The sequence below is a fragment of the Theropithecus gelada genome, chromosome 20 (assembly GCF_003255815.1).
Source record: "Theropithecus gelada isolate Dixy chromosome 20, Tgel_1.0, whole genome shotgun sequence".
Lineage (NCBI taxonomy): Eukaryota > Metazoa > Chordata > Mammalia > Primates > Cercopithecidae > Theropithecus > Theropithecus gelada.
In genome coordinates this window covers 5,863,190-5,884,676 of record NC_037688.1, presented here as the reverse complement: position 1 = coordinate 5,884,676, position 21,487 = coordinate 5,863,190, and the positions used below count along the sequence as shown (strand labels likewise).

Here is a 21,487-nt window from a genome sequence, read left to right as displayed (position 1 = left end):
GCTGTAGGCCCCCTGCTTGGACGCTCCTCTGCCTTCAGCCCCCGTGATGTTCCTCCCGAACATGTCCCCTGGCCAAGGCCTAGGTTGAGAGAGGGATTAGCTAACTCAGTGACCTCCTGTGCCAAGGCTGGTGTGGGGCCTGGGAAGACAGATGAATTGGGTCAGGTCTCAGTCTCCAAGGAGATCTTAGGATAGTGTGTCTAAACCAGGTCTCAGACAGATGCTCTGCAGACTTTATCCAGGTTTGCATAGAGTTACCCTGATAGATAGTTTTGTTTTAGAAAAACACCATAGATGTTGCTTGCATTGAAACACTTGGACATTTTATGTGAAAACCCAGATTTTTGAATTCTCTTGAATGATTAGAAGATCTAGTGACCCTGGACCACAATCTACCATGGCCACAAGCAGCTGGAGTTGAGGTGATAGCTGCCCTGTTTAGATGGAGGCATTTAGCTGCAGTTTGCTGCAGTCTCTACCATACCCTATTACACCTCCAGGCCTGGAGCTGCATTTTAATTATCATGTATCATCTTAGAAATGGTCCACTTCACTTATTTATATAGTTGGCATCTAAGTTTGAAAACCCTAATCTAAACCAATTTTTAAAAGTCATTTTGTAGTCACCCGACTTTTATGTACATGCAGTCCACGACCTATTATCACTCATTCACTCATTCATTTATTAATGCAAAAATATGTATATATATATTTATTGAGCTCCTACCACAAGCTAGGCACTGAGAATACTGCATTGAACAGGGGTCCCTGCTGTCAGGGAGTTCCGATTTGGTATTGGAAACAGACAATTAATAAGTAAATTAATGATCAAAGAGGATTCGATCAGATCACATGAAGAGCCATGATGCCAATAAAACAATGTGATGTCCTAGAGCAAGCGTGTCTAACCTGCAGCTCACGGGTCGCATGTGGCCCAGGACAGCTTTGAATGTGGCCCAACACAAATTTGTAAACTTTCTTAAAACATTAGGAGATTTTTTTTTTTGCAATTTTTTTTTTTTTTTTTTGTTAATTAGCTATCGCTGATGTTGGTGTATTTTCTGTGTGGCCCAAGACAATTCTTCTTCCAATGTGCCCTAGGGAAGCCAAGGGATTGGACATGCCTGTTCTAGGGAGTATGTTGGGGAGGGCTGGGGGCTCCTGGGAAGAGCCTGGTTAGGAAAGGCCCCTGCCAAAGTGACTGAGTGATGATGCCCTGGCAGAGGAAACAGCAAGTGTGAAAGCCCTGAGGCTGGAATGAACTTGGCTGCTCTGAGTAACACAAACAGTGCTTTGCTTATCACCAGCCCAGCGCTTCCCTGACTTCTCAGCAGCTGTGAGAAGGCTCCTGCCGCTGCCTTCCTTCCCATGGGACACTGGGTTTGTCCATTCATTCTCCCTTTCTGTGCTTGTTTTCACCTGTGGAGGGGGCAGAGATGAGGAAGCCGCAATCTGAGCTCAGAAGAATGGGTAAGAGAGTCCAAAATGTCAGGAAGCATCCTTCTAGATCTCTTAAGCATATCTCCAGGTAGGCCTATTTGAATGTAACCCTGACTTCCGTAGGATCATACTCCCCTCCCATTCTTTTGATTGCTAGAATTTATGTAGTTCAACCCTCATGCTTTATAGACAGGGAGCTGGAGATGCAGAGAGAAGTGACCTGCTGATGGTCACCTTTTGAAATGTATGACCCCAAATGACCTTTCCCCAGTGTGAGACACAGACAGAGTTTTTATTCTCAATAGCTACAAGTAGAATTTTTTTTTAAAGAGATGGAGGTCTCACTATGTTCCCCAGGTTGGTCTTAAACTCCTGAGCTTAAGCAATCCCCCGACTTGGCCTCCCAAAGTGCTAGGATTACAGACATGAGCGATTATGTCCAGCCCAATATTAAAAGAATTTAATTAGAAAAACATCAGTCTTATGAGTCAATGGCTATCATCACTTGGGATGAGGCTAATGTAGGTTAGTCCTTAGTCAACCTCCTGAGCAGAGTTGCCGTTGATAGTGCAGTGTTTGCAAATATGGAAGAGCAGCCCTGTGCTCTGAAATTTGGAAAACGCTGACCTAGAATTGTCACCCGCAGAAACTGGCCTTTCCTAACTGGTGGTACTTCTGCAAACTTTTACTGCTTATTCGAAATTCAGAAAACCATACCAACTGGCAGGCTTGTAAAACTGGGAACACATTCCTGCTGAACTAAAGAACTGCATTCCTCCTCCCTCTATTTCCTTTTGTCTTTTCAGAAGTTTTTCCTCCAGGAGAGCCCTGTTTTCTATGTCCAGACATTACAAGACCCCAGCAAAGCTCTGGTCTTGGAGGAGGCCACCTTGTCTTGGCGACAGACCTGTCCCGGGATCGTCAATGGGGCATTGGAGCTGGAGAGGAATGGACACACTTCTGAGGGGGTGACCAGGCCTAGAGATGCCCTCGAGCCAGAGGAAGAAGGGAAGAGCCTGGGCCCAGAGTTGCACAAGATCAACCTGGTGGTGTCCAAGGTAGCCTTGTTCAGGCCATGCAGGCAGGCTGCCTGCCAGGCGCTCAGGACCTGAGACTGGGAGCTTGGCCAGGTGCCCCACCATTTCCTTGGTTAAAAACTGCCCTTTCCAAGATCTCTCCCTTTAAAATTCAAATTTTTCATGGAGGGCAAATACAGAGTATCTTTCATTTTTTAGTGTGAATTAATCTATCATGTAAAATTTTTTTGGCTTAGGTAAGACCCAAAATAATATGAGAGTACTGTGTGCTGGTCCTTGGAAGGACCAAGGACACAGAAAGGAGAAGGGAAAGGAGACTCAGCTAACATATATTACATTCCTCGTATGTGCCAAGCACTATCCTGTGTTTGAATTCTGTTATTCTGTGAACTCACCTTATCTGGCTCTTTCTCTGCCTGATGTTTACAAAGATTAGCTTCCTGCTGTCTCCTCTTCGCCCCTCCTCTTTTCTTCTCTGTTATCTATTAATGTAGATATTGATATCTAATAATAATTGACATAGACTAGATATAGATATTGATATTCATATATAGTGATAAATGTCTAAAAACTAGATAATACCTAATAGTAATAGGTGTTAATATCTAATATCTACTGTCTGTTATCTATTTATACTTCTTTCCTTGGTGATCATCTCTAGCCCTATGGTTTTAAATTCTATCTCTGTGCTATTATCTCTAACTTTGAAGTCTCTTCTGGACTCCAGACTCGATTGCATATATAATATCTCTCTTAAGTGTCTATCAAGCATTTAAAATGAAATAAGGGGCCGGGCGCGGTGGCTCAAGCCTGTAATCCCAGCACTTTGGGAGGCCGAGACGGGCGGATCACGAGGTCAGGAGATCGAAACCATCCTGGCTAACACGGTGAAACCCCGTCTCTACTAAAAAATACAAAAAACTAGCCGGGTGCGGTGGCGGGCGCCTGTAGTCCCAGCTACTCGGGAGGCTGAGGCAGGAGAATGGCGTGAACCCGGGAGGCGGAGCTTGCAGTGAGCCGAGATCCGGCCATTGCACTCCAACCTGGGCGGCAGAGTGAGACTCCGTCTCAAAAAAATAAAATAAAATAAAATAAAATAAAATGAAATAAGGTTTTGATATTCACCCCCTTTAATGAGTTCCCTAAATCTTCCTTCTCCTGGGAGATGGCACCATCATCCTTCCAGTGGTCAAGGACCTGGAAGTCACACTTGATTCCTTTCCTTCCCTCCCTCAAATCCAATCCACCAGCAAGGCCATCAGCTTGACTTCCACATCTGCCCCGAACCTGCTGCCCTCACTATAGCCCCTCCACTGCCCTATCCCTGCCATTGTCATGCCGCTCCCAGAACCTCCTTATCCCCCTCTCTGCTCCCACTTTTGTCTTCTTATGAGCCTTTTACCATGCAGCAGACAGAGGATTTTCCTTTTTTAAATAATTAATATGTATTTTTTATTTCAATAGCTTTTGGGGTACAAGTGGGTCTTGGTTAGACGGAGGAGTTGTATAGTGGTGAAGTTGAGATTTTAGTGCACCTGTGACCCGATAGTGTGCATTGTACCCAATAGGTAGTTTGTGTCTCTCACCCCACTCCCACTCTCTGTCTCTCTGAGCCTCCAAAATCCATTATACCAGGGGTTCCCGACACCTGGGTGGTAGACCTGCACTGGTCCACAGCCTGTTAGAAACCAGGCCGCACAGCAGGAGGTGAGCGGCAGGCCAGTGAGCATCACCGCCTGAGCTCCACCTTGTGTCAGATCAGCGGCAGCATTAGTTTCTCATAGCAGCGCGAACCTTATTGTGAAGTATGCATGCGAGGAATCCAGATTGCTCCTTATTAGAATCTTGCCTGATGATCTGAGGTGGAACAGTTTCATCCTGAAATCAATCCTCCACCAACCCTCAGTTTGTGGAAAAATTGTCTTCCATGAAACTGGTCCCGGGTGCCAAAAAGATTGGGGACTACTGTATTATACTATGACAGAAGGATCTTTCTGAAATGTAAACCAATTCAAGTCACTCTCCTTAAACCCTTCAGTGACTTTTCACTGCCCTTAGAGCCCAGGTTCCTCCAAATCGGTGCCTGTACCTCTGACCTCTTCCCCACTAGAGTTCTCACAGCTCTGGGGCAGCAATGACGCCTGCTCTGTAGAAGCCTTCCCTGGCTGACTCGTCTAAAATTGACTCAACCCCAACTCTCTGTCTGTCATAAGAGCCGACTTCATTTTACTCATATCACTTATCTCTATCTGATATTTATTTATTTATTTATGTAGTCTGTCTGTCTTCCCATCCCCTCAGCTTACGTTCTAAGCTCAATGTGAGGTCTTCTCTTCATTACTGGGTCCATAGAGGAAACTCAGATCACTATTTGATGGATGAATGAATGTTTGAATAAATGCATGCATGCATGCATGAAATTCTGTGAGACTGGCTTCTTTATTCCCATTTCACAGATGGAGAAACTGAGGCCCAGAGAAGCTAAGTGGCTTTCCCAGGATTGCTGCATAGAATAGACACCAATCTGGAATTCAGGGTTCTTGCCACCTACCCCTGAATTCCCCTCTGCCTTTTCCTTGTGATCTGCTTCCTCTTGGGCCACCCCTCCTGCCTCCAGGGACTGAACGCAAAGCTCCTCTTGAGCTTTGCTTGTCTGAGGAGTCTTGGGCTCTGTGTGGTTGTTTTGTTTTCTGTGTGTTGTTTTGGGTTCTAAACAGTTGAGCCGCCCTGAGCAGGTGGATATGCCAGGGCTGTGCTGTCCCAACACTTGTGTGTCCTCCTTGGCTTGCAGGGGATGATGTTAGGGGTCTGCGGCAACACGGGGAGTGGTAAGAGCAGCCTGTTGTCAGCCATCCTTGGGGAGGTAAGTGATCTGTGGCCACATGCGTGCCTGTCCGCAAGCAGTCCAGGCGCTCCCAAGCTCCAGTGCCCCAGGCAGGCTCCCCCACTGCTTTCTTCCTCACAGGGGTCTGAGCAAGTGGGGTTTTTATAAATCAAAAATGGTTGTGCTTGCACTGTGTGGGAGGTGTGTGATCAAGGTGACCCTTTCTCTTCACCTTGTGGCAGCACTCCTGGTGCGGGCTGCCTCTTACATCACCTGGAGATCTGTCCTCACCTGTGCTCTGTGAGGATACAGGATATTAACTCAAAGTTAATATGATCATACAAATTATTTAACAGGGAATTGAGTCCAATCTCTCTTCCACGCTGCAATACCCTGTTGCAATGGTTCCTTTAAAAAAAGAGCATAAAATCATTTTATAAAGCCAAACTCAGAACATTGAGAGTGGGATGTTTGTGCCTTTTAGGACGGGATCGGAAGAGAAATGTTGGGGGAGAAACAGGGAGAAAGAAGGAAGGCAGGCTGGGGAGAGGAGGCCTGCTGGATGGGATGGGGCAGTCTTACTCGTACTCCGGCAGTGGGGTACATATGCCTGCTAGGTGCACTTGCCCTTGAGATTTGAACCCCTCATTCCATCCCCTGTGGACAAGTTTGAGGTCTGCTGCCATGTGGACATGTGGTTCACACACCCTTTCTCCAGTTTCTTTTTTCTTTCTTTTCTTTCCGTTTTCTATTCCCTTCCTTTCCGTCTTTCTTTCTTCATTTTTTTCCACACAGAGTCTTGCTTTGTCATCCAGTTGGGAGTGCAATGGCGTGATCTCGGCTCACTGCGACCTCTGCCTCCAGGGTTCAAGAGTTTCTCATGCCTCAGCCTCCTGAGTAGCTGGGACTACAGGCATGCGCCAGCAAACCGAGCTAATTTTTGTATTTTTTGGTAGAGACGGGTTTCACCACGTTGACCGGGCTGGTCTTGAACTCCTGGACTCAAGTGATCCACCCGCCTCGGCCTTCCAAAATGCTGGGATTATAGATGTGAGCCACCATGCCCGGCCATTTCTCCAGTTTGAAAAAACCCCAAGCCCATTCCCCAGATCCTTTGGGGTCACACTGCACACCTTATAATGAACACTAAAAGCACCCATGCCACCTGCTACGCATTTTTGTTCACCTTCCCGCAGGAGTCTTACACCAGCCCTTCCCCACAGAGCCCCAACCTCACCCCCTCCTGGGCTGCCATCTCTTCCCCCTTCTTCTTCTGCCCATTGTCCCTTGTTCCCCTATCACTGGGAGAAGTTTTCCTTCCTTTCTTCGGCTTTTCCCTCAGCTCCTTCTCCCAAATGAACATTGCCAAACTCATCCCTTCCTTGGAATGCGGTTATGTTACCAAAGCCAGCTCTCTCTTAATGCATCAGCCACGTGCTGCATATGGGATGGCCTTTCCCCAGTTTCTTCGCAACTGCAAGGAAGAAAGACTCCATTAAAAAAAACAGTAAAACTAGCTTCAGTACTTACATGTCAAGTCCTGTGCAAAGAGCTTTCCATTTTCCCCTTTAACGCTGGTAACCTCCGATGACAAAGGCACACTCATGATGACCCATTTACAGATGAGTACGTGAGATTCTGAGAGGTGACTCATCCAAGGTCATGCAGCAGGTAAGGGGTGAGCCAGGGCTGAGTCCCAGGTCCACCTGAGGTCAGAGCTCTGTTCTACATCACAGGAGCATCACCCGGCAGCCTCCAGGCAAGGCCACCTCCCTACGCACCCAGTGGTTTGTCAGTTTCCTATGCAAATAAGCCTGTCACTTTCCTTCTAATAAAGGAAGACACAGAGATGCCATTTTAAAGTTCTTATTTGTTAAAGTCTGGCTCCAAACTAGAAGTAAACATGTCAGGGTATAAAAGAGAAAGGATTAAGAATGATGAGGTCCCATGTCAGGGTGCTGGGGATGAATGTCTATCTCTATTTGTTTTTAACGTGTTGTTTTGAACTTATACAGAAAAGCTGGAGGACACTACAGCAGGAATCCATATACCCACCATCTAGATGCAGCCGTTGATAGTTTTTGCATATTTACCTTACTATACAGACATATATTTTGTAGAATGCTTTAAATTACACAGGTTATAACACTTTCCCTTCTAAATACTTCATCATGATGTCCAAAAGTAAGAACGTTTTTCTACCTAACCATGATAACATTATCCTACCTAACAATAATAATTCCATAATACCCAGGCATGCTCAGAGATAGCCTGGAAATTTTGGTGTGCACGGTGAAGACCATGGAGGCACTGGCTACCAGGGAATGGCGCTGGGACAAATAAGAGGAAAAAACGTTTGGGGTGTCTTTAGTGCAGACCTTGGATTCAGTCCAAGCAGGACCTGGCTGGGCTTATCTCCAGCTGCTTCCACATGTTCTCATGGCCGGTCCCTGCAACTCGCTGGTGGGCCTGGCAGGGCCACATTAAAAGTCCCTTTTACCTAGGAGAGCCCCCAAGGTCCTGGAGGGCAATGGGGCCGTGGGCACTGTGCCTGCTGAGCCAGGCAGGCTCTGTCTCTTTGCCCACTTGGTCCTAAGGCTGGACTCATTCTGCCGCAGATGAACTTGCTTGAGGGCTCAGTAGGGGTGCAGGGAAGCCTGGCCTATGTCCCCCAGCAGGCCTGGATCGTCAGCGGGAGCATCAGGGAGAACATCCTCATGGGAGATCCATATGACAAGGCCCGGTAAGCTCCTGGAGGGGAAGGGGAGAGCACAGGGCATGTGGCTGGTCTGGGGGCACTTCCAGCTTTGAACGGTAACCTGACAACTGCTAACACTTGTGTGCTCCACTTTCACTCATTATCATATTCACCCCTCATTGTGAAAGAAATACCATCATATCAATTTTCCAGATGAATCAGCTGAGGCCCCAAGAGGTTAAATAATTTGCCCAAAGTCACCCAGGTGGTGGGATGTGATAGAGCCAGGATTTGAACCCAGTTGCTTTCAGAAACTTCATGCTTAACTATTATGCTGTATTGGCTCAAAATAGTCAATATATTCTCCCCCCTCCAAAACTGCTACAGTAGAACTTCCTTTGTATTCGTTAAATCTTGGCCTCTAAGTGAAAAGGAAAACAAATGGGAGGAATGAGGTTCTGTGACATAGCGGAAACCGGTTTGAATCTATGGCCCCGTGGATCTCCCAAGTCTTGTCCATATCCCTCCTTTCCCTCTGTGGCCTCTCCCTGCCCTAGAATTATCGGGTTCACCTGCCCGAGACATGAGATTGGATGTCATGAGTGAAGCCTGTTCAGTGAAGGGTCCAGGAAAACTGCTCTGAATGCTACAGCTACGCTTCCAACTATGGTGGACTCTGACCTGTGACTGTTTGCTTGGTTTTGCAATTGGCCCCCAGCAACAACATAGATATGGAGGTGTAGGAACTGGCTGTCTCTGTCTAGTTGTCCTGTGTACACCTCACAATCATGTCCAGTGCCAACTCATGAGCACCCTGCCTGCTCAGCCCCATACACCTGGCTTCTTTTCCCAAATTGTGCAACTCAGTTTAATGGCATCACCCAAACCTTGCACCCGGGGAAGCCAGATGTCTCCTCCTCTGAATGCTTCCACATCTGATTGGTCACCAATTGTGAATAAGCCTGTCTCCTACATATCTCTTGTATTTCTGTCTTCTCCATCTCTGCTTCTAGTTCGTTCAGCCTGTGATCTCTTGTTTGAACAGTTCCCACTGCCCCTGCCCTTGGGTCCCTGTCTCTAATCTCCTGCTCTGTTCCACCCCGCGTAAGATTGTCTCTAGGGCAATCAGCCTAAGTCCTGGCTCTCGTCCTGTCGTTGCTCTTCTTTATGGTCTTCTGCGAGACTGATAGAACTCATACAGAAGTTTTGAAACATCTGTTAAAATAAAAATGCACCAACCCTTTGACTCAGCAAATCCACTGTTAGGTATTTAATGTGCAGATATTTTCACCCATGAAGCAAAGACCCATATACAAAGATGTTCACACTGCACTGCTCACAGGAGCAAAAGAGTAGAAACAATTCCAATCTCCATCACTAGGGCTCTGGTTAGATAATTTATGGTGCAACCATATAATGGAATACTACAGTGCTGTTAAAGCAATAATAACCTATACCTGCAGTACCATGCAGTACACATCCATATATGAATAGATTACTTCTGAATAAATACATAAGACACTGTAATAGTGGATGCTTTTTTTTTTTTTTTTTTTGAGATGGAGTCTCACTTTTTCTCCCAGGCTGGAGTACAATGACATGATCTTGGCTTACTACAGCCTCCACCTCCCCAGTTCAAGCGATTCTCCTGCCTCTGCCTTTCGAGTAGCTGGAACTATAGGCACGCACCACCACGCCCAGCTAATTTTTGTATTTTTAGTAGAGATGGGGTTTTGTCATGTTGGCCAAGCTGATTTCGAACTCCTGACTTCAGGTGATCCGCCCTCCTCGGCCTCCCAATGTGCTGGGATTACAGGTGTGAGCCACCACACCCAGCCAATAGTGGCTGCTTTTGAGAAAAGCAAATGAAGGTCAAAGATGGGAAAGAGAACTGCTTTTCATTGCGTCTTTTTGTTCCGGTCAAATATTTACTAAGAGTGTGTATTAATTTAAAAGAAATGAAAGAGGGAAGGAAATGAAAAAAGCCTTCGGTGGTATACCATTAAACACAAGATCAAGTCTAAATTTCTTAGCATGAAAATCAAGACTACTCCTTTTGACACTGGAAAGGGTGATGGGCAGGAAGGCTGGTCCCCTGTGCCTTACGGCTCCCTGTCCTTTGCAGATACCTCCAGGTGCTCCACTGCTGCTCCCTGAATCGGGACCTGGAACTTCTGCCCTTTGGAGACATGACAGAGGTAAGAGGGAGGCAAGCCTGCTTGCTCTGTGTAACGTTGGTGCTCTTATGTTCACGCTGCCTCCCCAGGCAGGGAAGGGAAGGATCCCAGCTCTTCCTCCCAAAGCAGCTGGAGTTTTTCCTGCAGCAGGTGCAGGAGAAGCAAAGCTTCCCTCACTGAGGGAGGTTGGGGCTCAGCTTATAGAGGCACCTGGAAAGGAAAGGGGGTACCTTACCCCACAGAGGTGGAGAGCTGACCTCAAGCTCCTTCTTCTGAAGCAAGAGCGGAGACCCTGTGAAGATGAGAACCCCACCCCCATCACCCTTGCCCCACTCCAGCCAGTGCAACATCAGCCATGACCCGCAGGGGCAATTTCTGGCTGTAACACTTCCCTGATAGTTCACAGTCTTTCACATCTGCAGTCACCTTAATACACATACGACCTTCACCCACGATAAAAGTGGCATTGCCTTCTTGATTTTAATGGTCTAATAATAGCTCAGTCTGTTGAACACTTACTACATGCAAGGTGCTATTCTAGTGACTTGAATATAGTGTCTTAGGTGAGAGTCAAAATAATCTCAATAACCTCAGAAGGGTAGTTTTTAAGTAATTCTTCTCCTTCTCCTTCTCCTTCTCCTTCTCCTTCTCCTTCTCCTTCTCCTTCTCCTTCTCCTTCTTCTTCTTCTTCTTCTTCTTCTTCTTCTTCTTCTTCTTCCCCTTTTTCTTCTTCTTCCCCTTCTTCTTCTTCCTTCTTCTTTTTTTGAAGGGGAATCTCGTTCTCTCTCTGTCACCCAGACAGGAGTGCAGTGGGGTGATCTCAACTCACTGCAACCTCCACCTCCCAGATTCAAGAGATTCTCCTACCTCAGCCTCCTGAGTAGCTGGGATTACAGTCATGTGCCTCCAGGCCCGGCTAACTTTTGCATTTTTAGTAGAGACAGTGTTTCGCCATGTTAGCCAAGCTAGTCTCAAACTCCTGACCTCATGTGATCCACCCAGCTCGGCCTCCCAAAGTGCTGGGATTATAGGCATGAACTACTGCGCTTGGCCTATTCTTCTTCTTTTAAAGCTGGGACTATAAATCTTTGATGGCAGAGAGCTCAATGATCATATTCAAGGTTGTTTCTTCAATAGGAAGAACAAGATCTCATCTGTAAAATGGCATAAATAAGGGTACTGACCTGATCGGATTGCTTTGAGGTTTAAATGAGTTAATACAAAGTGCTTTGACTAGTGCCCGGCCTAGAGTAAGTGATAACTACTATTGTAAGAGCACAGTAGGCATTGAATAGTGTTTGATGTATAAGTAAATGAGTGAATGGGGAAACTGGGCTTTGGCCAGATCAAGCAGGTTGTCCAAGGTCACACAGTGGTGACCTGGAAGCACGGCAGGGACAGGAGGTTTCTCTGCCACCATTTCAACTCTGATTCTTCTCTACAGAGACTTCAAGCAGTCAGGATAGAACAGGAACTAGGACTTACACTCCAGCTCCCACTTCCTCAGAGCCTGAAGGAGGGATGGGCCAGCTGGCGGCTGCCTGGAGCGCTAATCTGCAAAACATGCTCAGTAACTTGGGTTTTCACCCTCAACTCCTATCACAGCAGGTGCCCTGTGAGATGGTCCTTCCAGCGTCAGTAAAGCTCCTTGCAGCCATTCCAGCTCTGGTCTGTTGAGTGGGTGCACACAGTGCAAATAGTCTTTGATGACACCCCTAATCCAGGCCAATGGTCCCACAAGTTGACAGGTGCTGTCAATGGAGATTAAAAACCTGAATAAGGCCAGGTCCAGTGTAACCTCAGCACCTTGGAAGGCTAAGGTGGGAGAATTGCTTGAGCCCAGGAGTTTGAGACCAACCTAGGCAATATAGTGAGACCTCATCTCTACAAAAAAAAAAAGAAAAAAAAAAAAGAAAAGTTTAAAAACATTAGCTGAGTGTGGTGGCACCACCTGTAGTCCCAGCTACTCAGGAGGCTGAGATGGGAGGATCGCTTGAGACTGAGAGGCGGAGGTCGCAGTAAGCCATGATTGCTGGTGCCACTGCACTCCAGCCTGGGCAACAGAGGAGACCCTGCCTCAAAAAAGCAAATACATAAAACCAGAATAATATGTGAGACAGTGCTCTTACTTGGGAATGAGTGATTTATTTTATTATCTGAATTTTTAATAGTTTAATGTTTGCCTCCTAGAAGTTGATAGGTTTAGAAAAATTGTATCTAAGTAAGAGTTACAAGTTTTTAAAAGTTGTGTATCTTTAAATTTAGATTCAGGGGATACATGGAGAGTTACAAGATTTTTAATTAATTGAGAAGCAATTTATTCATCTCCTACTAACCACGTTTTGAAAAATATTTTTATCGATGCATAATATTTGTACATGTTTTTTGGGTACCTGTGCTATTTTGTTATATCTGTAGAATATGTAATGATCAGGTCAGGGCATTTAGGGTACCCAGCACCTTGAGTATTTATCACTTCTATTGTGCTGAGAACTTTTCGACTCCTGTCTACTAGCTCTGCTGAAATATACAATACTTTGTTGTTGGCTATAGTCACCCTATTCTGCTATCAAACATTAGAACTTATTCCTTCTATCTAACTTGATGTTTGTGTCCATCAGCCAACCTCTCTTCATTCTCACCCCCCTTCCCTACCCCCAAAAATCCTTTCCAGCCTCTGGTGTCCATCATTCTACTCTCTACCTCCATGAGATCAGCTTTTAAGCTCCCACATAAGAGTGAGATACATTATGTATTTTTAAGTCCGGAATGCCAAATTATCAGGTATCCTGGAGTGTGTGCATATCTTGGTCTGTACTGAGGGAGTTCTGTCTGCTACATCTGCGCACCCATTTGAGCGCACCTGGCTGTGCTTGCTCTCTGGACATGGTGCCTTTTACTGCCTGTCTGCAGATCGGGGAGCGGGGCCTCAACCTCTCTGGGGGGCAGAAACAGAGGATCAGCCTGGCCCGCGCTGTCTACTCCGACCGTCAACTCTACCTGCTGGATGACCCCCTGTCTGCTGTGGACGCCCATGTGGGGAAGCACATTTTTGAGGAGTGCATTAAGAAGACACTTAGGGGGAAGACGGTCGTCCTGGTGACCCACCAGCTGCAGGTGAGAACCCCTCCAGGGCTCCGACTGTGATTGATGGATAACGTAGATCCTCAAGCTTCTGCCATTTCAGAGTGTGATTCAGTGACAGCCTCCCAGCACCTGTCCTCATCTCAGGCTAGACTCCATATTTGGGGAGGGCTGTAAAAAACTTGGATTTCCTCGCTTTCCACACAGAGCAAACAGACTGGTAGAAGATTTTTGTGCTGGTAAAAATTAAGAACAAATTTTATGGTCTCCTTTATCTTCAAAATTTTATGAATAGACCCCTGCTTTTCAAGTTATAAAAAATGAAAACAGGCCCGGCACGATGGTTCATGCCTGTAATCCCAGCACTTTGGGAGGCCTGTAATCCCAGCACTTTGGAAGGCCAAGGCAGGAGGACTGCTTGAGGCCAGGAGTTCAAGACCAGCCTGGGCAACTTAGAGAGACCTCCCATCTCTATAAAAATTTAAAAAATTAGCCGGGTGTTGTGGTGCATCTGTGGTCCCAGCTACTGGGGAGGCCAAGGCGGGAGGATAGAGCCCTGGAGGTCAAGGCTGCAGTGAGCTGTGATAGTGCCACTGCACTCCAGCCTGGGCAACAGAACAAGACCCTGTCTCAAAGAAAATCAATCAATCAATAAAAAAGAAAAGAAAAGAAAAAGAAGCCAATCTGTCAGAAAAGAATCCCGCAAGTCTCCCGTTCTTAGATTGAGAGCCACCTCAGTGTGTTTTCTTACCGACGATGAGCGCAGTGCAATGACTGCTTCTGGTGCTGCTTCTCCTGGGTCATTTTCCCTTGAGTATTTTCACATATGGCATTGGCCACAGTGCCTTATTATTTTCTCTCCCCCTTCTTCTTCTGTTTCTTTTTCTCTCGCTCCTTATTTTTGCTTTACTATTTTTTTTGGTATAAAATATTTAAAACCTAAACAAGGTTTAGAAAATAATTAATAAAACCCATGTATCTACCGCCCAGATTAAACAATAAAACATTGATTCCACTCTCCAATTTTGTTGCAGTTCCTCCTTTCTGCTCTCCTGACTTTATTGTTTATTGTTTCCATGCATGTCTTCATACTTTTACAGCATATGCATGAATCTCTAGACAAGAAGAAATTCCTTTTGCATATTTTTTATCTTTATAGAATTTTATGGAATTTATTTTTTACTTTCTGTGCCCTTTGGTAGTTTCCTTTTCTCCCCTCAACATTATGTTTTTTGAGATCTTCCATGTTGATACTTGTAACTTTATGTATATATATATAAATATATTATATAAAGATATATATGTATATATTTTGAGACAGAGTCTCACTCCAGCCCAGGCTGGAGTGCAGCAGTACAGTCTCAGCTCACTGCAGCCTCTACTTCCCAGGTTCAAGCAATTCTCCTGCCTCAGCCTCCGGAGTAGCTGGGACTACAGGCACACGCCACCATACCTGGCTGATTTTTGTATTTGTAGTAGAAACAGGGTTTCACCATGTTGGCTAGACTGGTCTCGAACTCCTGACCTTGTAATCTGCCCACCTCGGCCTCCGAAAGTGCTGGAATTACAGGCGTAAGCCACTCCACCCAGCTTTATAACTTTATTTAAATTCTCATTGGTATAGCATTCCAATATCTGAATATACCAGAATTTATTTCTCCGGGATGAACAATTGTTTCTTATTTTTCACTTTTACAAAGAAAAAAATACTTCCGTGTACATCCTTCTACATGTATCTTTGTACACATGTTTGAGAGTATTTTCGGGTAGAGTTTTAGGAGTCAAATCATTGGTTCATAAACTTCAAAAATCTTCCATGTTACTGAATAGGTCAAATTGTTCTCCAAAGTAGTTCTCCAAGGAACTCTCCTTAACTTAACTACAGTCCTCCTGATAGTTAAGGAGAGTTCCTTTTACCTCAGATCACCACCGACACTTGAGTTGGCCAACTTTGAAATGTTTGCTCATCTGTTGGTATGAAATAATATTTTATCGTGATTTAAATTTACATTTTCCTGGTGAATAGTAAAATCAAACATCTTTCCCTGTGCTTACTGAAGGCTTTCTTTCTTCTGACTGTCCAGTACTTAGAATTTTGTGACCAGATCATTTTGTTGGAAAATGGAAAAATCTGTGAAAACGGAACTCACAGTGAGTTAATGCAGAAAAAGGGGAAATATGCCCAACTTATCCAGAAGATGCACAAAGAAGCCACATCGGTGAGTCCCGCCCCGCCGCCCTCACTCCCCATCGTGGACGCACGTGCACTCAGGGCCTGTGCTCTCTCCCCAGGTCATGTTGCAGGACACAGCAAAGATAGCAGAGAAGCCACAGGTAGAAAGTCAGGCTCTGGCCGCCTCCTTGGAAGAGTCTCTCAACGGAAATGCTGGTAATGGTGTGGGAGACAGGACAAGAATGTCTGCATGCCTGCCTGGGTCCTCCAGACGTCCCAGTGTTTCCTCCTAGACCCCAGATTGGGCCATGACCCTCAGTGTCTGAGACCCTAAGCATTTACATACACAGGGTTCAGATCCAAGTAGTTGAGGGCCATGGGGTAGAGACTGGTGGGCAGGAGGCCTGAAGGATCCAGGAAGTGAGTGTTGTGGGGGGCACAGCTGAGGGTGTACAGCAGAGGCAGGATAGGAGGTAGCTTTGGCTCTGAATGACACAGATTTAAGGCTTGGCCAGGCATGTAGACACTCATTCTTTACACACTGGAAGACAGTAAATATTGAGAGCAAAGGTATTAGGGATCAGAAATGAATTGGGTTTAGTCCCTGATGTCTGGAAGCTCATGGCCTTGCTCTTGTCTGGGGCAGAGTAGTAGAAGGGAACGACTTCCATTTTTCGAGTAAGACAGTTCTGGATTTGAATCCCAGCTCTGCTGCTTACTAAGCTGTGTGACCTTGGCCATCTAACTTAACCTCTCTGAACTCTCGGCAAAAGTGGAGATCATGGTACTTAACTCCACAGGGTTGTAGTGGAGATTAGATGAGGTCAGATATAGGGAAGAACCCCACACAGGGCCTGTCACATTGTAGGCTCCCGTCTCCAACTGAGTCTTTTTTTTTAGACAGAGTGTTGCTCTGTTGCCCAGGCAGGAATACAGTGGCACGATCTTGGCTCACTTCAACCTCTGCCTCCCATGTTCAAGCAATTCTCGTACCTCAGCCTCCCAAGTAGCTGGGACTACAGGCACACACCACCACACCGGCTAATTTTTGTATTTTTAGTAGAGACCGGGTTTCACCATGTTGCCTAGGTTGGTCTCGAACTCCTGACCTCAAGTGATCCACCCGCCTCGGCCTCCCAAAGTGCTAGGATTATAGGCATGAGCCACCGTACCCAGCCACCAATTGAGTCTTTTTGAAGAAAACCTACTCCAAAAATTTCCATCCTGGTGTTAATTTCCCTCAGGATTAAAATTCCAGAGAAAGAGCACTCTTCCCCAGGAAATACTGGGCTGTTGTTACTAGAAGGGAGAATAGCAGGCAGCAGCAGCAGACAGTCACTGTCGTGATGGCTATGATTATCATCAGAAACATCTATGGGCATCTCCAGGTACTGGTTTTCAGGCCAAGCTCAAAGTCAAGAGTCCACCTGGGCTGGTCAGGGCTGTTTTGTGAAGCATTATCTCAGAAGTGTATGGCTGCAGGGCAACTTAGCAACCCTCTCAGCTTTCCATTTTTTTGGACGAGTGAACAGAAGGGTTAAGTGATTTGCCTGATGTTGCACAGTGTCATAGTGACAGTTCTGAAACCCAGGTTTTCTGGTCCCAGGTGGTTTTCTTCATTCTTTCCTGCATTTCTCTCAGCCCATCATACACAGGAGACCCTGCAGTCCCTCCAGAGTTGATTGAATGGTTAGGGATGGATCCCTTTCCAGGCTCTGGAGCCCAGGTCAAAGGTTTCTTTCAGCAGGGTCTTCCATGAAAAACCTTAGACGCAGGTGGGACACTGAAGCTAGAAGGTGAAAAGCTGGCCCAGGATCGAAGCCAGAGACAGAAGGAAGGAGATCATGTGATTGGCAGGCATACCATTTTTCTCTTCTTCTACTCTGACCCAGTGCCGGAGCATCAGCTCACACAGGAGGAGGAGATAAAAGAAGGCTCCTTGAGTTGGAGGGTCTACCACCACTACATCCAGGCAGCTGGAGGTATGGTTCCCATGCCAGCCCAGGGCTGTCTCTTGGAGCAGCCCTATCCCTGAAACTGGGTCAGATTAGAACATGTGAGGTCATGTGAAGTAGAGAGGTCCAGAGGAGCCATGGTGTTTATTGGCCTAACTTGCAAAACCAAACTCTACTCAGTTATAGCAACTCTACCATCAAAGCCAAGGTTGGAAGTTATATTTTCATGTATACTCATTATTTCAGTGTTTTTCTATTTTTTTAGTTTAAAAAATTTTTTTAAAAAGAATGGAGATGGGGTCTTGCTATGTTGACCAGGCTGGTCTTGAACTTCTGGCCTCAAGTAATCCTCCCATCTCAGCCTCCCAAAGGGCTGGGATTACAGGAATGAGCCACCGCATCCTGCCTCATTATTTCAGTGTTTTTCAAACTCTGGGCTCTGCTCCCTTAGTGGGTTTTGCAATCAGCTGAGTTTATCATGAGCAGCACTGAAAGACATGAAATAGAATTGGATAGAAAATAGCAGCCACATCGCATAAGGTCACAGTGGTGGGACTTTTATTTTGGTGTGATTTAGAATTTCTTAATTTTTATTTCTTAAGGCAGGTAGAAGGCAATTAGAAGTTCAAAGCTACTGCCTTCTTAAATGGTGTATATCATGTATATTTACTGTACAATGTTGTAAACACAAAACTCAATATATGGTGCTGTACTTATCAAGTAATTTAAGAGATTTTTGAGAGTAATTTTTACTCCATGAAACTTTTTATGCATCGTTGACATTGGAAGCTGACCCTTGTGTAAGATGTCTCCTGTCTGCATGCCTGGGGGAGGAAGAGGTAGGCTGCATACACAGGACACTGTTCCCACCCTGTCCACCATGGGTATCCTGCAAGGAGTAACCCAGGGCCTGCCCAGACAGAGCAGGGAACAGCAAATGCTTGTGAAATGCATGAATGGATCTAGCAGCATACATTGATCTGTATTTACAAAGTGCCTACTATGTTCCAGGCCCTGTGCCAAGCTCTAGAGGGGAGGGGGCATAAAGTCATCTAAGAACCATCGCTGAAATCTAGCTGGAGAATTAAGACATTGCTTCCATCAGATGGTGAGAGAGATCTCTGTGGCCAGGGAATCTCAAATCTCATCAAAGAAGAGACAACCCTTGAAGGAAGGGTAGAATTTGGGAAAAGACTGTAGGCATGGGACATGTGAGCATAAATAGGTGAGAGGAGTGCTAGAGCAGGAAGCAGTGCCCCAAGAAGGAGTGTACCCTGCCTTTTGCCACCCTTAACTGCTTCAAATCCCAGCTCTGCCACTCACCAACTCTGCGAGTTTGGGCAAGGTAGCTCCCCTCTCAGATTCAGTTTTCTCATTTTATTAGCCTATTTGTGCTGCTGTAACAACATATATTAGACTGGGTAGTTTATAAAGAACAGACATTTATTTCTCACTGTTCTGGAGGCTGGGAAGTCCAAGATCAAGGTGCTGGCAAGTTTGGTGTCTGGTGAGGGCCCAGTATCTACTTCCAAGATGGCGCCTTGAATGCTGCGTCCTCCATCGTCCCTAGAGGGGATAAATGTTGTATCCTCACATGGTGAAAGGAACAAAAAACCAGGGAAGCAGCTCTCTGAAGCCTCTTAAGGGCATTAATGCCATTCATAAGGGCTCCATCCTCATGGTTGTCACCTCCTAGAGGCCTCACTTTCTAATACCATCACCTTGGGAATTTGGTTTCAACATTTTGGAGAGACACATACATTCACACAATAGCACTCTTGAAAATGGGGATAGGAATTACTAATTCAGAAATATTGCATACATTTAGTACTATTCCTGGCATGTAGCACATGATAGTACATAGTACGTACCACATAACAGGTAGCTGTTATTGTTACTTATAAAACTGAACCTGCAGGACCTGCATAAGGTGAACGAACTTCTCTAGAACACTGCCCTGTGCCAGGCACTGGGCTGAGTGCTTGACACACATTATCTCATATCATCTTCAGCATGGCTCTGAAGCTGGTAAGGTTATCACTATTTCATAGGTAAAGAAGTGGCATGTTGCTGACATTTGGTACCTTGTCCAAGGTCACACGGTTTGGAAGTGGTGGAGCCAGGATTTGAACCCAGGGCTCCCTGACTTTGGAACCCAGCTCTTCCCATTCCTCCAAGGTGTCCACAGTGGGTGGGGCTCAAGGGTTTCCAAGCACTCAAAGACAGGGATGGCTGAGCAGCTGAGTCAGCAGTTGCCTCGCACCTGTTTGTGGCACTTGTACATCACCACTGTCTCCCTCCCAGGTTACGTGGTCTCTTGCATAGTTTTCTTCTTCATGGTGCTGATCATCTTCTTCACAATCTTCAGCTTCTGGTGGCTGAGCTACTGGTTGGAGCAGGGCTCAGGGGTGAGTGCCATGAGGTGGGTGGGCTGTGTTTCTATGGACTTGAGTGAGGTGTGGTGACTTCTTGCTCCTTGAGACCACAAGAGCCAGAGCATGGCTTGGGACCCACATGACAAGCCCAGAGCTGGTGTTCCAGAGAGAACCATGGGGAGCCAGGACTCTGGGGTTCTCCCGCACAGGCCTCCTGATTTCGTAGAATGAGTGGTCACCTGATCAGTCTTACTGGAAAACCAAGAGATTTATATCCCCAGACAGTGCCCCAAGAATCTTTCCATTCCACTGCAGTAACTGTCTCCTTTAGCTCCAGGCTGGCCTCCACACTATGATTTATTTAAAATATACTTCTGGTCTTGTGAGCTGGGAGCCACAACCGGCCACACTGTGTCAAGTTACTTCACTAATCTCCCCACCCACATTCTGAGGCAAGTTCCACTGTCTCCATTTTCCCAAGGGGACCCTGTGCCTAGAGAGGATGAAGAACCTGCCCTAGGACAGGACAGGGCTGGGACTTGAACTTGGTGCCCTTAATCGAAGCCATGCTTTCCCCACAGTGCTTCATGTGGTTTATTTCTGGATCGTGTACCAGGAGGTTTGGGTCAGGAGAGCAGAAGCCACTCTAAGTATTTAGAGCTTCAGAGGATTTAATATAGGGAATTAGAGGCTCAGTCAACCATTGGAGGGGAAGCAGCCATCAGGGATCTCAGCTGAACTGAAGTGGGTGATTCCCAGGATGGCTTCCAGCCTCTGGAAAAACCCCACACCCCACGCTCCTGCCCACAGTTGCCACTGAGCGTGCTGGCTTCTCATCTTCCACCTTTCTGTTTCCCTGTAGGTGCCTCTCCTTGGCAGAATCTAGCCTGAAACCATGCCAGGAGGGGTTTCGGGAAATCACGTCTCCAAGCTTCTCGCTGCATCGCAGCAGAGCGTGTGCAAGGGCCTGGCTGCTGCAGTGTCCACAGGGCAGACTCTGAGGGCCTAGTGCAGGGCAGGGCGGTGGGAATGAAGGGCAAAAGAGAGTAGCCAAGCGCTGAGCAGGGAGGTTTGGGCAAACAACTTCACCTTCTACCAGCCATGGAGTCTCACGTGGCCCCAGGGAGAAGGCTTTCCCTGCCACTGAATTTCCCCCTGGACACCTGCAGTCTGACCCCCTGTTCTTTCTTGAAGACCAATAGCAGCCAAGAGAGCAATGGAACCACGGCAGACTCGGGCAACTTGGCAGACAATCCTCAACTGTCCTTCTACCAGCTGGTGTGTGCGCTCAACACCCTGCTCCTCATCTGTGTGGGGGTCTGCTCCTCAGGGATTTTCACCAAGGTCACGAGGAAGGCATCCACGGCTCTGCACAACAAGCTCTTCAACAAGGTATGGGCCTGGGTGCTGGGTGGGGCTGAAGGGTAAGCTCCGAACTTGCCCAGCTTCATTTTTATTTTTTTATTTTTTAGAGCTCTGTAGCCCAGGCTGGAGTGCAGTGAGTGGCACAATCTCCACTCACGGCAACCTCCGCGATCCTCCTGCCTCAGCCTCCCAAGTAGCTGGGAATACAGGCGCATGCCACCAGATCTGACTAAGTTTTGTATTTTTTGTAGAGACTGGGTTTCACCACATTGCCCAAGGTGGTCTCAAACTCCTGGGTTCCAGTGATCCATCCACCTCAGCCCCCCAAAGTGCTGGGATTACAGGCATGAGCGACCATA

The 21,487-nt window shown here is 46.5% G+C and overlaps 1 protein-coding gene across 4 annotated transcripts in view; it reads left to right on the top strand.

Annotated features, from left to right (window-relative positions):
- The window catches only part of ABCC11 (ATP binding cassette subfamily C member 11), a 78,971-nt gene that overhangs the window by 34,536 nt on the left and 22,948 nt on the right, over positions 1 to 21,487 (top strand). For all 4 annotated transcript variants that reach the window (XM_025369569.1, XM_025369571.1, XM_025369568.1 and 1 more), the window contains exons 11-20: positions 2,247 to 2,498; positions 5,269 to 5,340; positions 7,920 to 8,044; positions 10,125 to 10,197; positions 13,090 to 13,293; positions 15,345 to 15,479; positions 15,553 to 15,649; positions 17,326 to 17,415; positions 19,693 to 19,796; positions 20,958 to 21,155. In XM_025369569.1, coding sequence (XP_025225354.1) covers positions 2,247 to 2,498; positions 5,269 to 5,340; positions 7,920 to 8,044; positions 10,125 to 10,197; positions 13,090 to 13,293; positions 15,345 to 15,479; positions 15,553 to 15,649; positions 17,326 to 17,415; positions 19,693 to 19,796; positions 20,958 to 21,155 — 1,350 coding nt within the window. The remainder of the gene's footprint in view (positions 1 to 2,246; positions 2,499 to 5,268; positions 5,341 to 7,919; positions 8,045 to 10,124; positions 10,198 to 13,089; positions 13,294 to 15,344; positions 15,480 to 15,552; positions 15,650 to 17,325; positions 17,416 to 19,692; positions 19,797 to 20,957; positions 21,156 to 21,487) is intronic.